This window comes from Arvicola amphibius, chromosome X (assembly GCF_903992535.2).
Source record: "Arvicola amphibius chromosome X, mArvAmp1.2, whole genome shotgun sequence".
NCBI classification, from domain to species: domain Eukaryota; kingdom Metazoa; phylum Chordata; class Mammalia; order Rodentia; family Cricetidae; genus Arvicola; species Arvicola amphibius.
In genome coordinates, this window is record NC_052065.1 from 3,050,796 (window position 1) to 3,075,453 (window position 24,658).

The 24,658-nt window shown below is 38.0% G+C and overlaps 1 protein-coding gene across 1 annotated transcript in view; it reads right to left on the minus strand.

The window, feature by feature from the left end:
- Window positions 1–10,925: 10,925 nt before the first annotated feature.
- Phex (phosphate regulating endopeptidase homolog X-linked) overlaps window positions 10,926–24,658 on the minus strand; it is a 200,839-nt gene continuing 187,106 nt past the window's right edge. Inside the window, exons 17-22 of the mRNA XM_038317022.1 lie at window positions 23,940–24,007; window positions 21,830–21,960; window positions 17,138–17,203; window positions 15,935–16,039; window positions 13,843–13,919; window positions 10,926–11,028 (exon numbers count right to left, since the gene is read on the minus strand). Coding sequence (XP_038172950.1) covers window positions 10,926–11,028; window positions 13,843–13,919; window positions 15,935–16,039; window positions 17,138–17,203; window positions 21,830–21,960; window positions 23,940–24,007 — 550 coding nt within the window. The remainder of the gene's footprint in view (window positions 11,029–13,842; window positions 13,920–15,934; window positions 16,040–17,137; window positions 17,204–21,829; window positions 21,961–23,939; window positions 24,008–24,658) is intronic.

The window sequence follows — 24,658 nt, forward strand, 5'->3', positions numbered from 1 at the left end:
ATATAACATATAAGCAATAACTACAATTGACAATACAGAAACCTTAAGATTATTTTTGTATTTAAATACTGCAATGGGCAACGACATTGATATATAATTTACACCAGAGGGCTAAGAACTAATAAGGCTAATTACTAAAATTAACCTGCAACATCCTTACACATGTAATAGAGGCAAATATTAGTAAAAATGAACCTGATGATCTTTAAAGTTGTAAAACTGTGGTACCGTCTATTGTTCTTGATTGCACTTCACAGAGAAGTTGCTGATTTGCACTTCAGAATCTGCATCATATTTTCGCTTTCCTGTAGAAAAGATCTACTATTTCTAGTTTAGTTCTATTATAAGTCAAGTTTCTTCATACATACAATTGTTTTTATTTTCAGTATTTTCTGTGTCTGTGTGTGTGCGCACATGTGCGTTCGTGTGTGTGTGTGTGTGTGTGTGTGTGTGTGTGTGTGTGTTATGGTGTGGTGTGCTGTATGTGTGTTTATGTCTTGCTGGGGATGGAATCCTGAACCTTCCACAACATAGACCAATAGGTTACAACCTCAGCCCAATACATTTTTACTGGGATGGTATTTTAGTACATTAAAGAATAGACATGCCTCCTTTGATCAGCTAACTTCATTCTTAAATACTTACTCTAGGAAAATTAGAAGAAAGGGGAAAGCCCTATGCATGAAGATATTTATCTCTATGTTATGATAATGGAAAAATAAAATCAAGAATTTCTAACAATAAAAAATTAATTGTAACCCAAGCATGGTGGTACAAGTCTTTAATCCCTGAACTTGGAAGGTCAAGACAGGCAAATCTCTGTGAGTTCAAGACCAACCTAGTCCATATAGCAAGTTCCAGGCCAGCCCAGGCTACATAGTGATAGTGTATGTTAAAAAAAGTCTATAAATTATTTTATACAAACTCACCAGAATATTATGTTTCCATTTCCATTATAAATAGAAAATTATGATGTACATATAGGTACAAGCCAATGCTGATAAATTTATAAAATTTTTTTGTACTCCAGATAAAATTATCCCACATAATCATGCATAGATTCACAGAACATTATTGGAAAAACACATATAAAATCACTGGAAATTTATAGTGGCAAGATTATAAAGGATTCTTTAATGTTGTTCTTGTTCATTTAGTTACTTCCTTCACTCTTCCCTCTTGTATACAGCCACCATCATTCCTTCCAAGGACGGTGACAACCATCTCCCAACTAGTCTGCAAACTTCTCTCATGCCTTTTAGTCTTCTTCCATGATCTATGCACCCTCAATTCTCCTCACAACTAGAATCATCCTGAAAATTATGAGTCAGCGTTGCCACTTTTGTGCTCAAAACTATCCAACGGCTTTTCCATCTCATATGGAATAGAAATAAGTATTCTTACACTAGTCTGAGCGAGCATGAGTGAGCTGTGCATTCACTTCCCTCCTGACATTAACTCATGTTTCACTTGCCTGGATCCTCTGTTAGTAGACTCGCTCTGATGTAGATGACATTAGGACCATTTCCACTCCCACGTCTTTGTATTGCATCCTACCTTCACCTTGAAGGCTCTTCTCTGAAGGATGTCTTTGCCCAAATAGTTTTCTATCCATTCTATTTAAATTTCCAATACCACAACCTCCCTATATTCTAACTCCCTTCCCCTGCCTCATGATAATTATTAAAATATATTAAATCATATGTTCACTTGTTTTTTGCCTTCCAAGAGTATGGGCTCTACGAGGGTAAGGCCTTTTAACTGTTTTGTGTATCATAAGTCCTCAGCAGCACCTAAATATTGTAAGGTGCATAGTCATGATCAATATTTATTTTTAATGAAAAAATAAAATGATTCAACATGTTTTCAAGGACTTTTCACATGTTAGGTACTGTTCCAAGTGCTAGAATGACAATGGCAAACAAGAAAAAGTGCCCACTTCATGAAACTTACAAGAGAGTGATAGAGTACAAACAATGTGAAGGAAGGAAGATAAGAGACAAGAGATAATGGGCAAACAGACAAAAGAGGGAAAAGCGGAAGGGAGAAGGTGGTGGTGGTACACACCTTTAATCCCAGCACTCGGGAGGCAGAGGCAGGTGGAGCTCTGTGAGTTCAAGGCCAGCCTGGTCTACAAGAGCTAGGTCCAGGACAGCCTCCAAAGCTACAGAGAGACTTTGTCTCGAAAAACAAAAAAAAGGGGGGGGGGAGAAGGAAAAAGTAGAATTATCAATTGTGGTTCGATCCAGGAATGTACAAACCAAGTAATGTAACAAACTTTATAGTGACGGATCTTGGAAATGGGGAGAAGAAGGGAAGGGAGAAGAAGGCTTCATAACATTAGAGAGGCAGAAAATGCCCAGTGGAGTTGGAAGAAAGGCAATGGAGAAGCGATGTCTGAAGAGGAGAGAGAGCCTCAGGGTCATGAGAAATCAAGTTTTATTGTAAATTGAAAGAAAAGAGCACTGAAGAGTTTTCAGGTAAAGAAATGGCAATGCCATTATAATAATTTTGTTTGTGAGGTTGGGACTTACAGTCTCCAGAGTCTTGGATCAATCAAAATGAAATAAAGCAACTGGCACAATGACTCATCGGTTGTGAGCAGACAGTAAATGATGGATATTTTCCCTTATTCTTAAAACACATGCCTTCATATACATTACCAGTGGTCCAGGTTGAGGGGACTGATTTTATTAGCAGTACGGTTTGCGGAATAATTATAATATGCTGAATGCCAAAGAACATTTTTCAATGATTACAGTAAAATCGACACACTGAGTATCCACTTTTAAAGAAGTATTTGCACTTAAAAAGACTTTTGATTGATCTCGTCCCAACAAGCTCTGTGCATTAACTCAAACTCAGTCTGCGCCAGAGTCTGTGGATGCAGGCAAACGAAAGGTGAGCTCTGAGGACTGAGCTTGGCCCTTGTTGAGAAGTAAGAATTTCTCTAGAGCATCCATGACAGATCCCATTCAGCCTTCCCTACGGTACCCCATGCAGCTTTGGAAGGTAGACAGAGACATTCCTTTCATCTAAAGTAGATTCTCCACAGGCTGTTATATGTCTTCAGGAGAAGTAACAAAAAAAAAAAAAAAAACATTTATTCATCTGTTTACTAAAATAACTAAATATATGTTAGCATCCACATATCTCTATATAATACAATATTCAGCAATTTAAAAGAATCTTTAAACTCTAAGAGATGGGCCTGGATAAAAGGAATCATTCAGGGTAGAATGTTTCCTTTAGTATCAATTTTTTTCAAAAACTGTAAACTTACATTGAAATGTAGGGGACAAATGAGGATCTACTCTTCTTCCCACAAAATGACTATGGATTTGTGTGGGGTATGATTATGGAGAAAATATATATATGAAGAGAGAGAAAATTTTTAGAAGAAAGTGTAGGCCCCACATGGACAAAGAATGGCATCCCTACTAGGAGAAAACTGTAAACATCAGAAGACCTTGGAATCTGGAAACTTTATTTAACAATCACTACCAGAATGTTTGGTAGGGTTAAAAACAAGGTTATAGCCTTAGAGTCCCTCGAATGCCCTCAGGCAGCATTGCAAAGGTTTGTTCTCTGGATAAAATGACCTGGAGACATCGTGAGTGTGTGAGACCAGGCTGGAGGTAACCGCAGCGCTGGACACAGGTAGCGCTGGACACAGGCAGCGCTGGCCACAGGTAGTTCTGAGGAAGCCTAGGACTCTAGCTGATAGTGAAAGGGACTCTAGCCCACTCGAGCATGTGGCTCTGGCAGGCCTTGCCTTTCTCCCCCGTCCCTCTGCCTTGCTAAAAACAATTAAATTATATTCCTAAAGCTAACCACTAAGGTCTATTCCCTTATTTGGCAACTTCCTCCTCCTGAGGCTGACTACCAAAGTCCAGCAATTTGCTCTCCTAATTAAGATTTCCAATTAAAATTTAACACCTCATCCTAACACGGGGTTTCCCATTCTACCTTTATGAACTGCCATTCCCACGTCTGTCTCCTCTCTATCCAGAAGCTGTCCTTAGTTCCCCTCTGGGACTAATACCTCTTTTCCCCTCTCCCTTGTTCCCTTCCCCTTCTCCCTCATCCACTATCTCCTGTCTTTGACTCTTATTTCCTGCCATCTGTCCTTCTGGGATAAATAAATCTCCTTTGTGCTAAGAACTTGGTCTTGGGGGTCGATACTTTTCCCTTCATTGAGGGGATACTCCAACTGGGAAATCCAGGTTGGATAATCAGGGCAGCAATTGGGCCAAATGAATTCAAGCCCAGAACTGCTCCTTGCCAGCTAAAAGCGGATAAGCATGTCATTAACCTCACCAAGTACTTCCTTACCTGTAAAACGTGGGTGGAAATGGGTAAGTAAGTTGTTGTAATTATTACGTAATATAATATAATTAAGGCACTTAGTTTAAATCTAATATGTTAGATTTAAACATTCTCAATAAACAGTAGCAGGTAATATCAGCGTGGAGCACCTTCTAAATTCATTTTTATAGGACTCAAGGTGAAAACTACCATCAAATATAAATTCCTAGAAACCGATTCCATTATTTTCTAACAGAATACTACTACCTATAATCTTCAATAAGTCACACAATCATGTTTGTGAACATTCCCCAATGTCCAATAGGCTCTGAAATCAGACAAAACTATTTCTAGCTCCTCCATTTGCTGACATGGTCTTAGCCAGTCCCAGAGGTATCCTTCACCTGTGCAGTGAGAATATTAACTATCTGCATGATTAGCATGAAGATTGGCTATACTGCAGGAACTAGCAGAGAACCTTAGACATAATGAGTCGACAAACAGATGTGATCTTCATTATGATTACTAGGCAAAAATCATTAACAAATGCCTACTGAAAATGTGTTCCATTGGGGGATAAGCACGCTCTGGGATAGCGGTATTATACACCAGATGCCATGGGGTTTCCATAGCTGTCTCTTATCTATCTCTGGATTCCATTTGCCTCCAAAACAGTTTGGACATTAACACAATAAGGTTGCTAAGTGATAGACGATGCTTTTCTTTTTCTTGGGACATTACTGACACTGTAGTCAAATTGCAGTGCATATGGTATGCAATATTTTAGATAACTTTAATTATGAATTCTTTCTCAGTGTTTCATATCACCTAAGCAGTGGTTCTCAACCTTCCTAATGTTGTGACCCTTTAATACAGTTCCTCATGTTGTGCTGACCCCCAACCATAACATTATTTTCTTTGCTACTTCATAACTGTAATTTTGCTTATGGTTATGGATCATAATGTAAATATCTGTGTTTTCTGATGGTCTTGGGCAACCCCTATGAAAGAGTCAGTTGACCCTCTCCAAAAGGGTTACAACCCACAGGTTTAGAACCATTGCCTAAATTGTGCTTAAACTCACTATGTAGCCAATGATAACATTGAATTTCTGATTCCTGTCTCCACCTCCTGAGCACTTGGATTATAGGCATTCACTACCACACCCAATTCATGCAATGCTGGGGATTGAACTTCATGCACACTAGCAAGCATTCCACCAAGTGACATACGTCTCTGGCCACCAAATAGGGGCTTTTTACCTACTTGGTTCTTTCTCTGTGAAAACAGAATCTCAATTCAGAATTGATTAGAAAACATTTCTGGCCTATACATGAACAATCACCTTCCTTTCTAAGACACATTCAGGGGGCGAATCATAAAATAAAAATGATCTGAGTAGCATTTTTCATCTCATAATAGATAAATGAAAATTATTTGATATAAGTTTTCTTAAAATACTAGAAAATACTGTATCATTCAGCAATATTTTACATCCTAGTAGATATTTTCCTTTCTCAGTAGAATATAGTCTAAAAGCTTAGAACAAAGCTGTAAACCTGTGGCTTAGCCAGATTCTTATATTCAGTTACCTTCTTAATTGATCCAATTAACAAAACAAAGTACATGTTCAAATTAAACATGTATCTAAAGCATTTAGAAATGATTACAATTATAGATCAGGCTTTCTCTTTCAGAAGTTACTGGAATGCTTCTGTGGTGCTCAGCTCCCAGCTCACTTTGGTATGTTAGTAAGGCAGGGCATTGTCAGATCACAGGGAGTATCTCATTTTCCTTTTCATATCTCCAATTCTAAAGGGGATTAAATTATCCAATTAAGTTGTTAATTAAAAAGACTCCTACAGAAGAAACTGCAGGCTACCAATAGCATTTTCAGTTTTCATTGTGCTGTGTTCAAAAGCAATCTTCTAAATTCAGAAGAGTACAAAGTTACTGTCCCAAATTTCACTTCCGAAGACACCTGACAGCAGCGGAGAGCACACCAACCCCCTGAGCACACAACCGGCCACACTATATGATGCATCCGCCCCCAAGATTGGCTCCAGCCACACGACTGAGTTTTAGCCAATGGAACAGAAACAGAAGTAATGTAAACCACGCCCCAGGACCAGAACAAATCTTCCATTTTCCATGGCCATTTCCTTCCCATCAGCCTCTTGCTTATGAGCATGTATTGAATCGTGTCTTGAACATTGTACAATCACTGTACTGAAGGAGCCTGGGTTGCCAAATCAACTGGGGGAGGGAAATTCAATGGTCATTAATCTCCATTATGCATATAATGAAAACAAAATAAACTTAAGTTGAGCTAAGCCTTTAAGAATGTCTATTTCTATAACTAATGTGGCCTTAGTCACTACAGAAATCAGGTAAACCGGAAAGGCATGCAAAATATCCTAAACCTAACTAAACACATCAGCCTCCTTCAGATTTTGATGAGGGCTACTTAGATATGTACCTGAAAATCTAAACAAATTCAGTACCTCTTGAGTCTCTTGAAATCTAAGTTACATAAACCATGGTAAGGGAGATTCTGTGTCTCTTTCCTCTGTCTGCACCCCCAATGTCTCTCCTGAACCATAACCTAGAAATCATTCTGTGATAAACTCTCTCATTTATAGTCATATTTCCTTCAAACCGTGAGTTTACATACATGAATACATACACAAACTCTCTCTCTCTCTCTCTCTCTCTCTCTCTCTCTCTCTCTCTCTCTCTCTCTCTCTCTCTCTCTCTCTCTTATTTTGTGGGTGAGTCCATAAACTAGAAACTCAGAACCTTAAGTGAACTCCCCAACAGAAGGCCACCAGGCTACAACTAGACACGTGTTATCCACTAACTCTAGAGCCTCTCACTTCTATATCTCATGCATGATGTCACGACACAGTAGATTGACTCAGGAACTCAAGACCATATAAGTCCTAGGAATTTATGTAAGAAAATTAATGGGAACCTCTATTTGCATTATCAGGCAAATCCCAGCAGGCTCCACTGAGAAGTTAGTGTGAACTGTATAGTATACCTATAGATTTGCTTGAATTCAGGAGAAGTGGCCAACCTTTCTGATTCCTGTCCCACCTTATTGTCTCAGGGCACCAGGAAATTACAGTTCACTGAAAGTGGGCTGGACAAATAAGCCCCACGTGCAGGAAGGTATGTATCTAGTGAGCCATAACCAATTAGGAACCAAAGTACGCAGAAGGTGAGTTAGGGCTTCTTGTCAAAGGGATTTGCTAGAATCTTGACAGAGGGTGGACTGATAATGTACACCATAGGAGAGCTGGCTGAAAAAATGTTTACCTGTGTCCCAAACTATACTCCAAGGTACTTACATATCATCAGATGCTATTCAACAGTACAGTTAACAATGTCCATAGCCCTGTTAAACCAGATAGCCCATTGAAGCCAGAGACTGCATTTTATCCACCTGAATATAGCTGGCTTGGGGATTTCAGTAGAATGGATGCTCAGTTACCATGTGCTGGATGAATGGCTACAAATTGCCTGTATTATTAAAGCACAGTGACAGCACATAGAGATTCTTTGCTCTGCTAGCAATGGTCTTGTGCATTGTTACTTTTGTGAGACCAGCCCCACCTCGGAGGTCTCTCTTTCCCTCAGCAGGAATATTATTGCAAAGGAGATAAAGTACGCCTGTTGACTTGTGTTCTAGAAGTTATGTAATGACCATCTCTGGCTGTCCACAGAGAAAGTCACTACGTTCAAGTCCTACACTCCTAAAGCAAGAAATTTAGATTGTTGTAGTGGTTGACCTAGTTTTATGGCAAGTATCTTTTAAATCAGACCTGAATATCCACATATATAATAGATTGTAATTGTTCGCAAGAAGGAGAGCAACAGAAACCCTTCAACCAATGTTTTATTGTCCTTACAATGATGATTCTCACTGTTTCACAAGGGGGAAAAAATCACATCTACTAGTTTGATAGTGACTACATAGATTTTTCTTTAACTGCACAATCCAAGAACATCTTTCTTCAAAACATTAGGGTGGTGCCACTGCTGACCAGGATGTTATTCTATGAAACAACCATATATTCTTTCAGAATTTAAGATGCAACGAGACATTGTGTTCAAAATATCAAAGATGGTGGCTACCAAACACTAAGTAACTTTAGAAATACAGGCTGAATAAACATATTAAGAAAGATGATAATCTAAGAGATGCAAGTTAATCCAAAGGTCAGAAGCCCAAAACACAAAGATTATCTTTCCAGGCTCTGAAATATTTGACAAGCAATTTTAAGCCTTCCCATTTCTCTGGCATGAGCACCATCCATCTGGCAAGCCATGGTTCTTAGTTTCTCCTTAGCAATGCTCCAGGGCTAAATAAGAGAAAATTTATGGCCTGCGCTTTAAGCTTCACTGAGGTAAGGCACTAAATAAGCGTGAGGATGACTTATGAATTCTGAGCTTGCATCAGCCGTATCTGAATCCATCTCATAAAGGGGGGTGGAAATAGGAGGCCTCTGCTGAACACGTGCTGAAACACTCACCAAACTTTAGACAATGGCAGCAAGGCCAAACAAGGCAGCTTCAGCAGCTTTAAATATACAAAATCCTTGACTCACACAGGAGAATCTCCCACACATAAAAAATAAAAGCTCGTAAATGCCCAGTTAATAGTCCACTTGCAGAACAGCTGCTATGTGAGTCAGAGCAGTGTGTTGTTGCAGCCCTAGCCCGAGAGCCAATATTTAATTTCCATTTGATTTACAATAATTAGTTTTGAAGATTTTGTGGCTCTCCTCTGGTGGCCATGTTTAGCGAGGATTACCAAAACCCTGTCTTGTTTTCCTTAGGCCAGCTACCCTGCTTTTCTTCCACCCTTCCAGGTATGTCTGACCTTCTCTCTACCAGTTAATTGGTGTTTATTTCTTTACAAAATCAGTCTCACAGGAGAAGAACAATACTGTAATTTGGAGGGTCAGACAGAACCATTTGGAAAGCTAGTTCTTGTAGAAAATGTGTGTGGCTACTAGGAGTGATTCTGTTTCTCTTGATAAGCTAAATTGTACCGAATTAGTCACGAGTCCTGCCAACCAGAAACTTGGAGAGCCCCAACTAATCACAAACACCAATACCATTTCAAAAGTCATAATTCTATAGTTTTATCAAACACTCTCTCTGACCTGCAGGAATGTTTCTTTGGAATTTTTAAAAAGGAAATCTACAAGGAATGCATTATTTATATAAGCATGACAAACCAGCTATTCTTAAGTGTCCGAGTACAGGAATAAAATGAGGATTATCAAATCAGAATGCTTACACCAGAGAAAGGCACATATATTCCTACCACCTGAAATAATACTGCTTGCTTTTAGAAATACAAACCAAGGTCACATTAAACCATGGTTAAGGGGAGGAAAAGGCTGCTGCCCTTCAGAAGTGTATCCACTCAGAGAGGAGGAAGTCAAGGGGAAAATCACTCTCCTCAGACTAATGCAGTGTAATTGTTTTCCTCCCTTCGGAAGTTCCCATGGTTACAAAAGGACGTGGCTCACACTTACTTTTTTTTTTTTTTTTTTTGCAAAAGGATACCAAGTCACAAGGATACAAAATGACCTCCTTGTGGTTCATCTGAATTTGTCATTTTGCTTTTGAAAGTTTTCTATTGGCCCACTTAACCCAGCACCCCATGTACAATGACTAATGTGATGGGGGTAGGGAGATGCTTATCCTAAAGAAAACTAAAATTAAACAAGAAATACCAAGTAGCCACTTGAATGCCATTACAATTTTATCCTACACACTTTCTTAAATGTGATAACAATTTCATCCTACATACATACACACTAACACTAAGTTAACCAACCCTAAAGAGGCTAATTTAAAAAATAATGCTCTAAGGATCAAAATACAGCACTGCTTTTTTTAAAGATAAACCCTTCATAACACTTAGAGAGTAAATTTGTGCCCCTTAGATCTAGGCAGGATTTTTTAAATTGGATTCATATAGACTAACGTGCCTTAATTCCAGAAGTTTTTGACAGGGATTTTCTTTTCCAGAGATGTAACATTAAGTGGGCTGAGATGGAAGAGCCTTTACTCCCACCTCGGTGTGGTGTTTATATCGTTGTGCTAAAGGGAAATGAAAGCCATATGTTCCTGACATGGAAACAAAAAATTCTTTTCTCAATGTCTGCTCGGTTCAGAATTAGGAGACACATAATGAGGGTGACAGTTTCCAGAGACTGGTCCTTTCAATGGATATGCTCAACTCAGGTCGCCTGCAAAGCTGTGGATTGGAATTCTATGTGCCACCGAGCTGTGACTAACCAAAACAGATAATAGGGATGCCAGTTTAACCAAATAGTTTTGACATTTGTTTTCGTTGGTTTGGCTTTCTCATGAAATATATTTGGTTCAGCTCTTGAATTCTTTTATAAGCCCAAGGACTTTGAACAGATACTGTTTAGATCCAAGCAAATCAACTACCCAAATAATGAAAATGCATTAAAAATAAAAGCTCTCAAAGAAATAAAGGCAGAAGGCAGTAGGTGCTGAGTCCGTCAGTTGCCACCTCTACTGGCATCCCTCAGCTCTGGCAGGATGGTAGGAACCAGCACTCCCAGCTACCAGAGTCGACAGGAATTCACACCTCTGTTCATGCTGGAATTCGGAGGACAGTTAAAAGCTTTCTGAAATTCCTCAAAGTTGCTAACAGCACCATTGACCCTGAAAATAAGAGATGACAAAAATAAAAGATGAATTGTTATTCAATTCATACACGTCCACGGGTTCTGGATGAAACAGCCGGTCCATTGCTACAAAAGGATCTTTGCATGCATTTAATCCATTTACAAGGAAGACAGCTAAAGCTCAGATAATTAAGAAAAGAAATTAATATCATAGAGAATGAAAACCAACGTGTACTCAAAGCGTGGCCAGAACTCCTAGTACTCTTCCATGTCTTGAGATTCCTACACAACTATATCATCTCCAAGACTTTTGTTTTCTAGCCTTTGAAAAAAATTAATTTTGGCCAAGTGTTAAGGATAGAATATAACTGATAGTAAGTATACTCTATAAATTATTAGCAAAAAAATTCAGGCAACTGGTTAGTAAAATGAGATTAGTTTCTAAAACTTAAATAGTTGGTACAAAGGGCACAAATCATAAACATAGAAACCACTATTTTATCCAGATGTGTCTGTCACTACCATTTTGGGATCAAGGAAAGGTATCTGAAGCACTCCAGTTGCTTTGTCTCTCTTGCCAAGACCTCCTCAAAACTACTTCACTGCCTGTGTTTGAACTCGATATGAATGGAATGTCCACAGCACACAGCTCTGTCTTTCACTTCCCCCTCGGGAAAATATTATGAAAGCCATCCCTCCTGCTGCATTTCCAATTAGTTTTTAACACTGCATTTAATGTACCAAAACACTTTCCCTAAATTCTTACTCATTTGGAGATTCACAGTGCCTAGAATTTGGCTAAGAATCAACTAATAGATAGGATCTAGCTGTTACAGAAGAATCATTCTGACCTGGGTTTTAGCTCCAGAATCTGGCCCGTGCGCAAGTTCCTGACTGCAGTGAAGACCGCAGATTCCTGCTCAGCCCTTTGGTTGTAACTGTCTTTCGGAAATGGTATTTCCAATGTGTGATTTTTTTTTTCTCTGCATTCAAAATCTACACTGACTGCAGATATCAGCAACAAGTCAGGTCAAAACCTCCCCCTCATCAATTTCTTACTCAACTGAATATTAAAAGGGTTTACTAAAATTTAACTCAGCATTTATTTCTTCCATAATGGCATTATTACCTCTGGGCATCTGAATGAATTTAATGGCCTATATCCAGAAAATCCCCAATACGTCGTGGGCTTAGTTGGGGTGTATGGGTAAGGATTCATAACTCACAGAATGAGTCACCTTAGGCAGGTGTGAAAGATAGAATAGAGCTGATAATCAGGAAGTACACTCTGGAAATTATTAGCAAAACTCCAACATTTCAGGCAACTAGCTAGTAAAATAAAATTTGTTTCTAAAACTTATCTGTTGAGCAATTAATCTACTGTGTGGTTTCATCTGATGCATTTTTCAGTGGGAGCACATTTTAGTCCATTAGAAACTGTCAGCCTGCATGACAGTTCAGCCCAGTGGGGAAGAAGTTCCAACACAGTGATTAGATTTTTATGCTAGTGGGTAATTTATAGTCGATTTTGAAGCATTTCTAAAGCAAGGTTTTAGGAATAAGATTTTAAAATATAGAGGAAATCTTAGATGACTTTCTTATGATATGCTAATGGTTCATTTAAATATTAAACATAAAGATATTCAGGTATAATATATTGTAAGCAGTTTAACTATAAATTAGCATGGTTCCTTGGACTTCTTTATATAATTAACTACCCTCTACTGTAGGAAATTTCTCTCAAGCCATAGAACCTACACAAGGATAAGTAATAGCAACCTTAATTTTGTTTTTACTTAATATTTTATACATTCTGAAATTACAGTTGTTAATCTTTTTCTTTTTATATATAAGCAATTGCTTCAAAGGGTAATATAAGATGAAAAACAAAATGCAATGTCTCTGGCTTTAGATATGAATTATAATTGCTTAAGATTACCACATATATCTTCCTTTGTGTTGAGAATGAGGGCATATTTGTTTGTTTGATGATTTACAGTATAAGGGGAAAAACAAGAGCTATCACAGAGAATACTTTTAAAGAAAAAAAAAGACCAGAGTAAACCAGAATTCTAGAAGTTATAAGCAGACTAGTTAACCAGATCTGCCAAAATAGATGGTTGGATCAATTCAATACTCCTGTTATTGAGCAGTGATCTGAAGTACTAATGGCACCTATGGATTATTAACTTCCAAAAGCAAATTATATATATATATATATATATATATATATATATATATGAATATTTGATCGTGTGTATGTGTACAATGTGCATGTTTAGAGGCCTTGGAGACAGGAAGAAGAACTCAGATCTCCTGGTATTTGGGTTCCAGGTTGTTATGAGCCATCATGTAGATGCTGGAAATTGAACCTGAATCTACAAGAACAGCAATGCTCTTCGCTACCAAATCATTCCTCTGACCTTTTGCAATTCTAATTCTATATCAGAATCTTAATATTAAAACTAGTTTGGACTGCAATTACTTCTGAGGCATCACAATGATGAAACCTCATTATGAAACTTCACTTGGAGGGGAGAAGCAGGAAGGGGAGCAGAGAAAAATGTAGAGCTCAATAAAAATCAATAAAAAATAGAAACTTCAGTTGATGTAACACTAAGCAGAAATTTAATTGAAAAAACACTGAGAAGACCGTCTTACTACTAATGAAACAAGAGATGCTTAGTTTCTGTTTGGCTAGATTCCATTATCTACACAATGGAGATTATATATTTATTTTATTGTGTGGACTTTTGCTCATAACTCCCATCTGGCAGCACACTGGTATGGTTGGGAAGCACAGAATGGGGAGAGACCATTAAAACCTGCTGTCCCCCATTTGCGCATTTACCGAAATTGTGGAGGACTGTGAGCACCAATTTGGACTTGTTCTCTGGCGGCTTCTGGTCTGTAGGAATTGCACCTCACCTAAAAGATAAAGACACCCCCGTAAATATACTTCTACTCCAATCATACATTTCTTACTTTCTTAACTCATCCAACTTGAACTGAAGAATAATTTTTGAATTAATTGATAGCAAGCATTTTTAGTGCATCAGATAAAACTTTAAGCAACAGTAATATCTATTATTCAAATCCCCAGAACAGAAGAAATTTACCAATGTGAATTCCACAATTTGAGTAAATTAGGAAGGTTTCCAGGCAAATGATTTAAAGCAAGAGAATCAAATGTGCCCTGGAATTGAAGAATGTATTCAACTTATTAATTTAATATTTTAAATAACTTTTATCAAATTTAATCATATATATTTTAATGAATAAACTAAGTGAACCATATCATGGTTTAGCATAATCAGGAGGTATACTGATTATAGATGTCCCTGGATGTCTTGCTTGCCTCATCCTGGTCTGGACTTGAGATAAGAATACATGTCTCTACATCCTTTGAAGTTAGACAGGACAATGTGCTTTGTTCTAATCAGTATGGACATGGAGCAAGAACAAGAAATATGCTTGCATTATGTTGTTACTTTCTGAGGTATAATCTACTTAATACTGGTTTGAAATGTATCTTGAAACATGATATAATTTTGAAGCATGAGTACCTTTAGAATATATGAACATATAGGAAAGCATTTAAGTGGACATGGAAATTTAAAAATGATTGAGGGATGGGGAAAACATTCAACTTAGTTGAGCATCAATGAGTGACCAGGGGAGCGAACGGCTCATGCCAGATTTCTGAAGTACTGATCAGCAGACCTAAGTGTCGCAACTATGTTTAAACATTGCTCTTGAACAGAAAAATTAAAACAATAGTTTTGAAGGATTTATCTGAGAGAAGTATATAGGAAAAGGAAGAAAATAGAAATTAGTTTTTAAAAGGCTATTAACAGCTACTAAATAAATAGAAATGGACATTGAAAGAACCAGAAGTATAAGAATGCATTTTTAAAAAGCATGAGAAACAAATTAGCAGATCATAGCTACTACAGGCATAGAGAGGGCAGGAAAGCTAATGGGTTACTGTTATTTTGATAAATGACAAATCGTCTCTCACAATATTTATGAATGTTTTTAAAGATCTTGTAATGCAATTTCTTAATTTGCTCAGAAGTTAGCCCATGTGAGCTTATTTTTCACATTCAATTTTTCCTCATCTCTTAGGTTATTTTTTCTTTTATACTTTGCTTACATTATTATATAATATTGACTATGCTTCATAAGTCATTTAAGAGATTCCTAGAAACACATTATGGTTGTTACTGTTCTCGAGTACTTTTCAAGGATAGAAAATAACATATTTCATATAAACAGATTTACTCCAATGTAGAAAAGAGTGAAAAATCTCTTCATTCTGTAAGAAGGAGGGACTTGAAAAGAAATTTCTCAATGGTGATTTAAAAAAAATAGGATTACTCTTTTACCCCCGAATTGCTTCAGATTGACAAAAATGTTGTATTTGAAAACATTATAGATATTTTAATTGCAGCATCTCTCTCCATTACTTTATTTCATTTACAAGAGTTACTATAGACTAGAATGTAAGCAGTACAAACAGATGGACCCTTGTATCTTGTCGTCTAGATCAGAGCTGATCAAAATTCTTCTGAAAAGAGACAGATGATAAGTACTTGAAATTTTTTTAAAAAAAACCATAAGGTCCCTTTTTCAACAATTCAGCTCTGCCACTGTAACACAAAGTAACCACGGACCACATGTAAACCACATAGTGTAGCCTTTTTCCAATCAAAACATGATTTATTAATAAAAACAAACAATAGGTCTTAATTTGGCCCTGTTTTCCCATTCTAACTAGGGTGTGCTTCTTTGGTACTATTTTTATAGCTGACCCAGTACTGGCACAAGATTAAATGGCTTTTGTCAGTTATCACTGGGAACTTTTCTTCCACACATTTGAGTGAGGGCATAAGCTAACGGCATCCGGTTCATCTTTTACGCCCTTCCCTCAGTTTACTCACATGAGCATAACTCAGGAAGAAGAGCTGGTTGTTGGTGAATGTGATGCCTGGTAGGAGAGGCTCTTCAACCCCCTGTCGTCTGTCATTTACCCATTTCCTGTAAGCCTGGTGATGGAAGCAGAGCAGGTGAGTCTCATCAATGGCAGCATGTCCCTCTTCACCATTCAGCACAAAAGTATTAAATACGTGTCCTCGCCGTGTAGAAAATTCGCTTTCAGGTTTTCCTTTAAGAAAACAAACCTGGAAATGCAACCCAGTGCCATTTCACCTATGCTACCCGAGCATGGTGGTACACATCTGTCACCCAGCATTTGGGAGACTGTGGCAGGAGCATTGCCAGGAGCTTGAGCTCAGCCTGGACTACAGAGTGACACTCCAATTCAAAATCAAAAGCAAGTCAACAACGGGGCACCTTATACCCTATACACAGCAAAGTAACTGGGCCATAGTGATCAGATATTAAGTTGCTATTTTAAAGGTGCCCTTCTCATTCCAAGGAGGGACAAACAAATTTACCACCATGCACGACTGCTTTAGCAATAAATTGGAGTGGTGTCAATATACTACTCTGTTTAAATGTTCTCAACAAGAAAACATATCTTTTTTTTACTATTATTTAATAAAATAAAATTCATCTTCAGTAAAATATAGAAAAGATAATGCTTTAGAATTATAACCTGGTCTGTAAAATAAGTATATTCAAGTCTTTCCATATTATCGTTATGTTTACTTCTTAACCACATATTGGGATGATGCAAACGCTCCTATGGACTCTCACTGGCCCAATGTATGAGAATGAATAGCCTTCAGCCATAACTTAGAAGTTTGGGGCTTTATGATAAAATAAGGAAGGATAGAGAGAAAGCTTTACTTCAAGACAATTTACATGAACTTAGCCCCAAGGAGAGTCCTGTGGCATTCTTTACTATGATTCTGAGTATACTATCAGTAAACCACATTTTAAATTTACAGTTCTTAACAACCATTATTATTTAGGATGACTCAATACTCCAAAAGAAAAAAAAATGCAGCTCTATTTATCTATTTATCGAGTATAACAGAGTTCACGTAGAAATACAAATGGGTTTTAGAGAATCCAAAACATCGTACTCCTCAACACCATGTAGGTACTATGCACTGAAGTGCAGCTATGCATGCTTCTACACGTGGTTCTTAAAGCTCAGTAAATGTAATGGTGAGTACCCTAAAGGCCTCTCGTAGACCTCCGTTATCAGCAATATTTTCTCCCAAGGTCCTCTTCCCCTTCACCTAAAAGAAAAGAAAAAAGAAAGTGTTCCACAGGCAACTAGCATTCAGCAAAAGGTATGTAAATATTATAGGATCCAAACATGCCACATTTTAAAGAGAAAATTACATTCAGTGAATCAGAAGTAGACATGATATGTTATGACATGGCAAACTAACCCCAGCAGGGGTCTTCTGAATGTAGATATTTTTATCTTATTACTCTCTGCATTGCTTTCTCAAACACCTCTTTATTCTTGCCACTTGAGTCAGCTCCAATAAAATGGTTTGGGTTGTGAGCCTAGCTTTTAACGGTTGAGCCATCCCTCCAGCCCAAAATGCTAACAATATTCTCAGTGGCCCTGGTTTAATAGAAAAATAGAAATTTCAATATTCAGATGACTTCTCTGATTAACTCACATAATTTGAGTCTTTCTCATTGTCCCTATGTCTCTAAAAATTTGCCATTCACACAGGAACAAGATTTCAGCACCAACCGTTATCATTTTACCTTCAGCTATTTCTACAAAACATTAAAATGAAAGTTGTTCTCTTGGGGAACAAAAAAATCAAGTAGAAGTGGTACAGACTACAAGGTCAAGGTTTGAAATATGTGTAACACCCAGTCAAGCATGGGGAGACATTCTTCTCAACTGTTTCTTAAAACCATAAATGAGCTAGGATAGAAAGTCAACATTTATACATTCTACAAGCCAAAGTCAACCTTCCATTTGCTTTTATCTAGTCTGGATTTCATACGTGTCAGTGATTGAAAGAAAATCAAAAGAGCAATATCTTATGCACATAAAAATGATGTAAAATTCAAATATCAGTGTCTATAAATCATCTTTTATTAGATCACAGTCAAGCCCACTAACATACACAGTCTGTGTTTCCTTTCTTTCTTGCTACAAGGACAGTTTAGTATTTACTATCTAGCTTAAGGCTTTGCTAACCTCCATATAGCAGGCAGAATAATGGTAGGCAGAGTAGTGACTTCTTAAAGGTATCTACATTAAAATCCCCAGGCCTTCAGGAATAAGTTACCTTACAATGACAAAAGGTGACTTTTAAGATGTGATTAAGTCAAGGATATTGAGAGAGAAAGAGAGAGAGAGAGAGAGAGAGAGAGAGAGAGAGAGAGAGAGAGAGAGAGAGAGAGAGAGAGAGAGAGAGAGAGAGCCTGCCTTATTGACTTATTCTGGCTTGTCCAGATAAGCTCAATGTAATTACAAAAGGAAAAGGAAGACAAAGAGAATGCCAGAGTGGTACACCAGCCATTGCTGGCTTTGAAGGAGGAAGGGGTCATGAGCCAAGAAAAGTAGATAGCCTCAAAAATTTCGAAAATGCAGGAGACAGACTCTTCCCTAGTACCCTCTACAAAGGAAGACATCCATGCCAATACCTATCTTTTAGGTCACTGAGACTTGTGTCACACTTCTGACATAGAGAATATTATGAGAATAAAATTGTATTGTTTTAAGCAACTAAATTCAAAGTAATTTGCTCCACCAACAACAGGAAACTAACATACAACTCCCAAGCCATGGATCCTACCAACTTACTTTTAAGTTAGACCGACTGTTGATGTATCAAATGATGTTAACAAATAGAAATACATCTTAAGAAAGCAGGAGTCAGTGTTATCACCCAGAACCCCCACCATCCTTGCTTTAGTCTCCCAAAATTCCCATTCTGACTTCACCTACCTTCATTTTCTACATTCCTATGAGTTAAGGACTATTATCAACACCTTTGTTTAACAAACGAGCATCAGATTTTCAAAGCAGTTTATGGATTTTATATATATATTTTGAAACTAAAATATAATACATCATAAGCCTTTCCTCCTTCCAGCCCTTCCCATGCACCCTGCCCCCTTTGCTCTCTCTCAAATCCATAGCCTCTGTTTCTCTAATTGCTATTATCACCTGCTCAGTTCATAGAAAGTTACTTGTATAAATATGATTTCAGGGTCATCCAGTGGTTTCCCTTCTCTACGAAGACTCTGCAGCCATCCTTGTGACTGCTAACCTTAACCTATGGGAGGACTACAGCCCACCTCCTAGTGACTGACTGATGTGCTAGTGGAGATGCCCAACTGCTTGCCCCTGTGCTGAACAATTTCTGGGATGATATTCATTCTCCAAAACCCTATTTAGTATCAAGAGTAAGGCTCAGCTTCCCTCAGAGCCAATGGCAGGTTTCTCAGAAAACTACTTTCTCAATGACTCACTCACCTAATGAACCCCTTCTTGGGTTGTGCTTATAATGAATTTGTCTAAGACAGAATGATCAAGGGGAAAAAAATGCTCACATTCGTCAGGTATTCAAACGCAAGCAACCCTCTTCCTCTGGAGCTTGTGGTGTATGGCACACACCTTCTCAAGTCCAGGTTTTTTCTTATGTCTGCTTATATATTCTCATGCTTGAATCTGTTTCCTTTTCTTGCTCTAAACTTTACATTTAAATTATAGTTTCTGGCATAGCCCCATCCCCTTTAACTCCTCACACTCCGAACCATCACAGTGGAGCACAGGAGACCTGGCTTGACCTCTCCAGACACACTAGCTACTGACATTCTGCATCTGTGGTGACCCAGCTAAGTTCTTCCCTAATCACTGCAAAGAACGATTTGGACACCGAGGAACTTACTCTTAAAAATAAAGCCTGGAAAATAAAAGAAACACACACACACACACACACACACACACACACACACACACCTTCTAGACACATAGCCCTTCTATGGGAATGAGACTGAAGCTGTTTTCTGATGGTTGAATTAATTTATATTGAGACAGATATGCTCTATAATCCTTGTCCTAGTGACAAAGATACATGTTTTCAAAATTACATAACACTTTGGGCAAACCAAATAGATGCTGAAGAACAAAACTAAATAAATGTATTTGAATATATTCATATACATGAATAAACTTAAAATAAGAGAACAAGAGCATGCTATGGACACATGTAAAATGACTCTAGAATCATACAGTATTAAACTCGAACCTAGACTTTAACAGTAAGTGAACTCTCCTATTGAACTCCACAGAAAAATAAATTTCACATTCATGAACATTTAAATGTAAAACATCAGAAAAATAAAAAAAAGTTTTTGGGAAAAAATGAGAGGCTCCTGTGATGGTTTGAATGTGCTCATATATTTGAATACTTAGTCCCAGTTGATGGAGCTGTTCAGGAAAGATTAGGAGGTGTGACCTTGTTGTAGGAGGAAGGTCACTGGGGGATGGTCTTTCAGGTTTCAAAAGCCCATCTAGTTAGCTTGAATCTCTCTCTCTCTCTGTCTCTCCCTCTCCCCCTCTCTCTCTTTCTATCTCTCCCTTCCTCCCTCTCTCACCCCCTCTCCCCCCATCTCAGCCCCATATTTACCTGCTGCCATGCTCCCTACATGATAATCATGGGCTCTAACTCTCTGAAACTGTAAGACCCAAATTAAATGCTTTCTTTTGTAAGTTACCTTGGTTGTAGTATCTTACCACAGCAAGAGAAAGGTAGCTAAGACTATTTCCTATACAATCTGAGTAGAGGAGACATCTTCGTAGGCCAGAACAGAAAAACAAAAAGGTAATTTTAAGGGAGATTTGGTATTTTGAAATTTTGAAAATGTTTTGATTTCGTGTGTCAAAAGATACTACAGAATAAAAAAAAAAAAACCTTAAAGGAGAAGTAATACACTTCAGGGAGATACATATAATGTGACTAACAGAAGTTCAGCATCCCTGCTATTTTCAAAGGCTCTCATAAATTGACAAGAAAAGTAAGATTTCTTTAATCTATCACTTGTAGAAATATTCAATCTTATTCTGGTGACAATAGGAATATATACTACAGGGAAAAAGTAATACACAATAAGGTATTTATTGCATAGACATTTTTAACTGAAAATTCTATTCCTGGGTAAGAGGTTAGTTGTCTAGGTTATGGTATATTCACACCAGGAATTCTTAGACCATCACCAGAAGCAATTAACTAAAGCTGTGTGTGTCTATCTTTACTAGAATGCAGGAGAAAGTGTATCAGAGCTACTAACGCTGACCTTAGGCAGAGAAGATAAGAGAGAAAAGAAAAGGCAATGAAGACAAAGGCAAAAATAAAAGGAAAAAATTTCACATCCTCAAAGTATGTATACAATTGCATTTTGCCTTCATTGAAAACTATATACATGCATATGCCACGAAATAAACATTTCAAAAGTATATTTCTTTTGTTCAGACTTATATAACTAAAAACTTGATTTAATTCTCAGACCCTTTGACTCAAAATAATGAGACGTTATCTCAGTTAATTCAACCTAACAATGTAGGAGATTGTGAAGAATGTTATTGTTTATCTGTGCTAGGGCATTTGTGATATCACTAATGTGTAGGCCTACAATTCTCCAAATTCAACCATCTGTTAAAACTACCTGAGGACTTGTAACAGACTCTCTCCACCCCTAGAGATTCAGTAGGTCTGGGAAGGAGTCAAAGATTTGCATTTCTAACAAGTTCCCAGGGAACACAGATGTTGTGGATCCCAGAAGCACACTTGGAGAACCAATGGTCTAAAACGAGCTAATGTCTAAATGAGGAAAAATGGCCCACAAGGTGCCCCCCCACCACCACCAACCACAGCTGTACTCACATTTAAGCCAGCTTTCTTCCAATAATAGTTGCTATACTGGCTAATCATGCACTTTGTTTTTTCCTTAAACTTTTCTTCCGAGTCCACAGACCACCAAGGATCAAGGTTTCCATTTTTATCGTATTTTCTACCTAGCAAAAAGGAAAGTTACAAGAAATCTGTGTTACTTTCTAGAAGCCGAAATCATCCTCTTGCCTTTCCTTCACCTCAACAGACTTTCCAAAGCAGCCCTGACAGCACAGGATGCTGTCCCTGAGATCAGCTCCCATGCCATCTCCAATGTCATGGACTAATTGTAGAAAGCAGGGAAGGGAGGCACAGAATTGAGCGAGTTCTTTTCCTTGAAAGGAACGAAGGGCATTTTCAAAATGAGATTCATCAATTTAACACGTGCACCAGTCTCATCCAATCTCGGATTCCTTGTTTTCATCTCCTCTGACCTGAAACATTTTCTGGCAAGCAAAATGAGTTTCGTTTATTCAAAAAGCAGAGGGAACTGGAGGAGCACTACCAGTGAAATTCCAAATAATCCATAGGAATAGCCCCAGTGAGTCATCCAAACCATAGGACTACAGAACCTGACCCAGCCTAGAGCAACCTGCTTCCTCTGAGTTGCCAGGAGCGAAAAGACACATAAACACTCTGCTATGAATCATTTCACAGTCATCAGTGTGGATGGAAGACCCATCTGGCCTGCTTGGATGAGGAATGTTGCTCTAAAAAGAGAACTTGGAACTGGAATAGAAATCTCTAGAACGTAACTGGGGGGGAGGGGGGAATAGTTTTCCTAGCTTCGTGGTCTCTTGTTATCTACACAGCCTTCCCATCAATGATTTGGGTACAACTCTTCTATTTCCAAGGTTATTGCTAAAATCAAAGGCATGCTTTTAATGTAATTACACAGAAAGCCCCCCTACACAAGAGGCTTCAAAGAGAGAACTTGTAAGAAAAGGCTTACATGGAAGGACCCTAAGCAAAAGCATCCACTGGACCAACCCAAAGCTCTTCAGCAAGGTTGCTTGCTACTAACACTAAGAATGGCATCGTTGTCCTCTATCTACTAACACATCAGTCATCAGTTCCTGGGCATATACTCATATGTGCAATACACTGTGCTACGTATTGTTTACAGGATGAAATCGCCATCATTAGATTCTATTCCATGGGAGAGACCTTAGAAGTCAGGTCTGGGACCAATGAGCACCATATGTTTTTGTTTCTTAGTTAAGAATCTTTTCTCTTAGCTGGGCAGTGGTGGTGCATGCCTTTAATCCCAGAACTCAGGAGGCAGAGGCAGGTGGATCTCTGCGAGTTCAAGGCCAGCCTAGTCTACAAGGGCAACTTCCAGGACAGCTAGAACTTTTACACAGAGAAACTCTGTCTTGAAAAACCAAAAGCAAAACAAAACAAAACACACGAGAAACAGAGAAGCAATCCTGCAAGTTGTCCCATGATCTACATACACTCACACTCACAAACACACACAAAGAAATAAATGTCATAAAAACTTAAAAATGATGACTCTCAAAGGAGATATTTTTAGTTGTTTGTTATTATCTTGCCTTTCCCTTCTGCTTAAATACCATCAGGATACAGAGCATATGTGTATGTTATTAATTTTGAATATATGCCAATAAAAAGAAAAATAGAAAAGAAGCACTTGAAATTATACAAAGCAATCAGGCAGCAGAGGTCCCAAGGCTACCTTCTTAATTAAGCGGCACATACAATCATCTCAGGGGCAGAGCTCACAGCTCCAGGGAAAACAACATAGGACGGTGAGGAAGAAACAAATGCCAAAGGAGGAAAGCTGCAATGCCATTCCTGCAGCCACTGTCAGAGCCCTGGAAATCCCATCCCAAGTGCAAAGGTGATTTCATGGAAACTACAAAGTCTTCCTTTTGTCATTTGACCTTAATCACCAACTGGAAGAGTTATTTATTGCAAGCTATCACAGCAAAACATGAGACAAGGTTTCAATCAGCAATGACATTGCTTGAGATAATCTTCGGTCTATGATGATGCCACTATGGAAAGATAATTGCGACAATTCACACTCCAATCAACATTGTTATCAAAGAAGCAGCTTGTAAACTAAACTAGTACTTACCATTATTATCAAATCCATGTGTAAATTCATGTCCAACAATTACTCCTATAGCACCATAACTCAGGGATCTATGTCATAAATAGACAATTTGGAACAAATTACAGGCATGAATCTGAGAACATAACTCTTTAAATTTTTAGTGAAAAGCCAAGATAATAAACTGTTTACTAATAACAGTAAGAATAAAAGTATCTAACAATTATACCCACAAAAGCATAAACTAATTTCTCTAAGCATGCCAGTACTTCTAATGAAAACAAAGCAGTGTAAATTTTAACATTGTCACTGTGACCTTGTACGGGTCTTGGTGTCCCACTCAGTGAAATGAGGGATTTTTAAAGGCCTTTGCAGCTGTAATACATCTGGGGTTCTATATCTGTTACAGTGATGTTTTGTATTCATGAACACCTAAAACAGGACTTAAAAACAGTCGATGTACTATTTCTTTTGGAAAATTTGTGGCAAAGTCACTATAATCGTAGAAGTCAAATTGTTTTCTAAATGTAGTCATAAAAAAGGAATAGAGTGGAGACTAAAAAGGAGCATTCTGTTTGGGAGCTAGTCACGGTCCTCTTTTTCTATGACAGACAAGCTGACAGCTGTATACCTAAGACTGTGAAGCCTTAATCAGGTTCGGGGAAAGTGTTATATTATTTCTCTTGTCTTCTGAAGAAGCACATGATAGATTATCTATAAGGATGGCCACCAACAACTCCAGC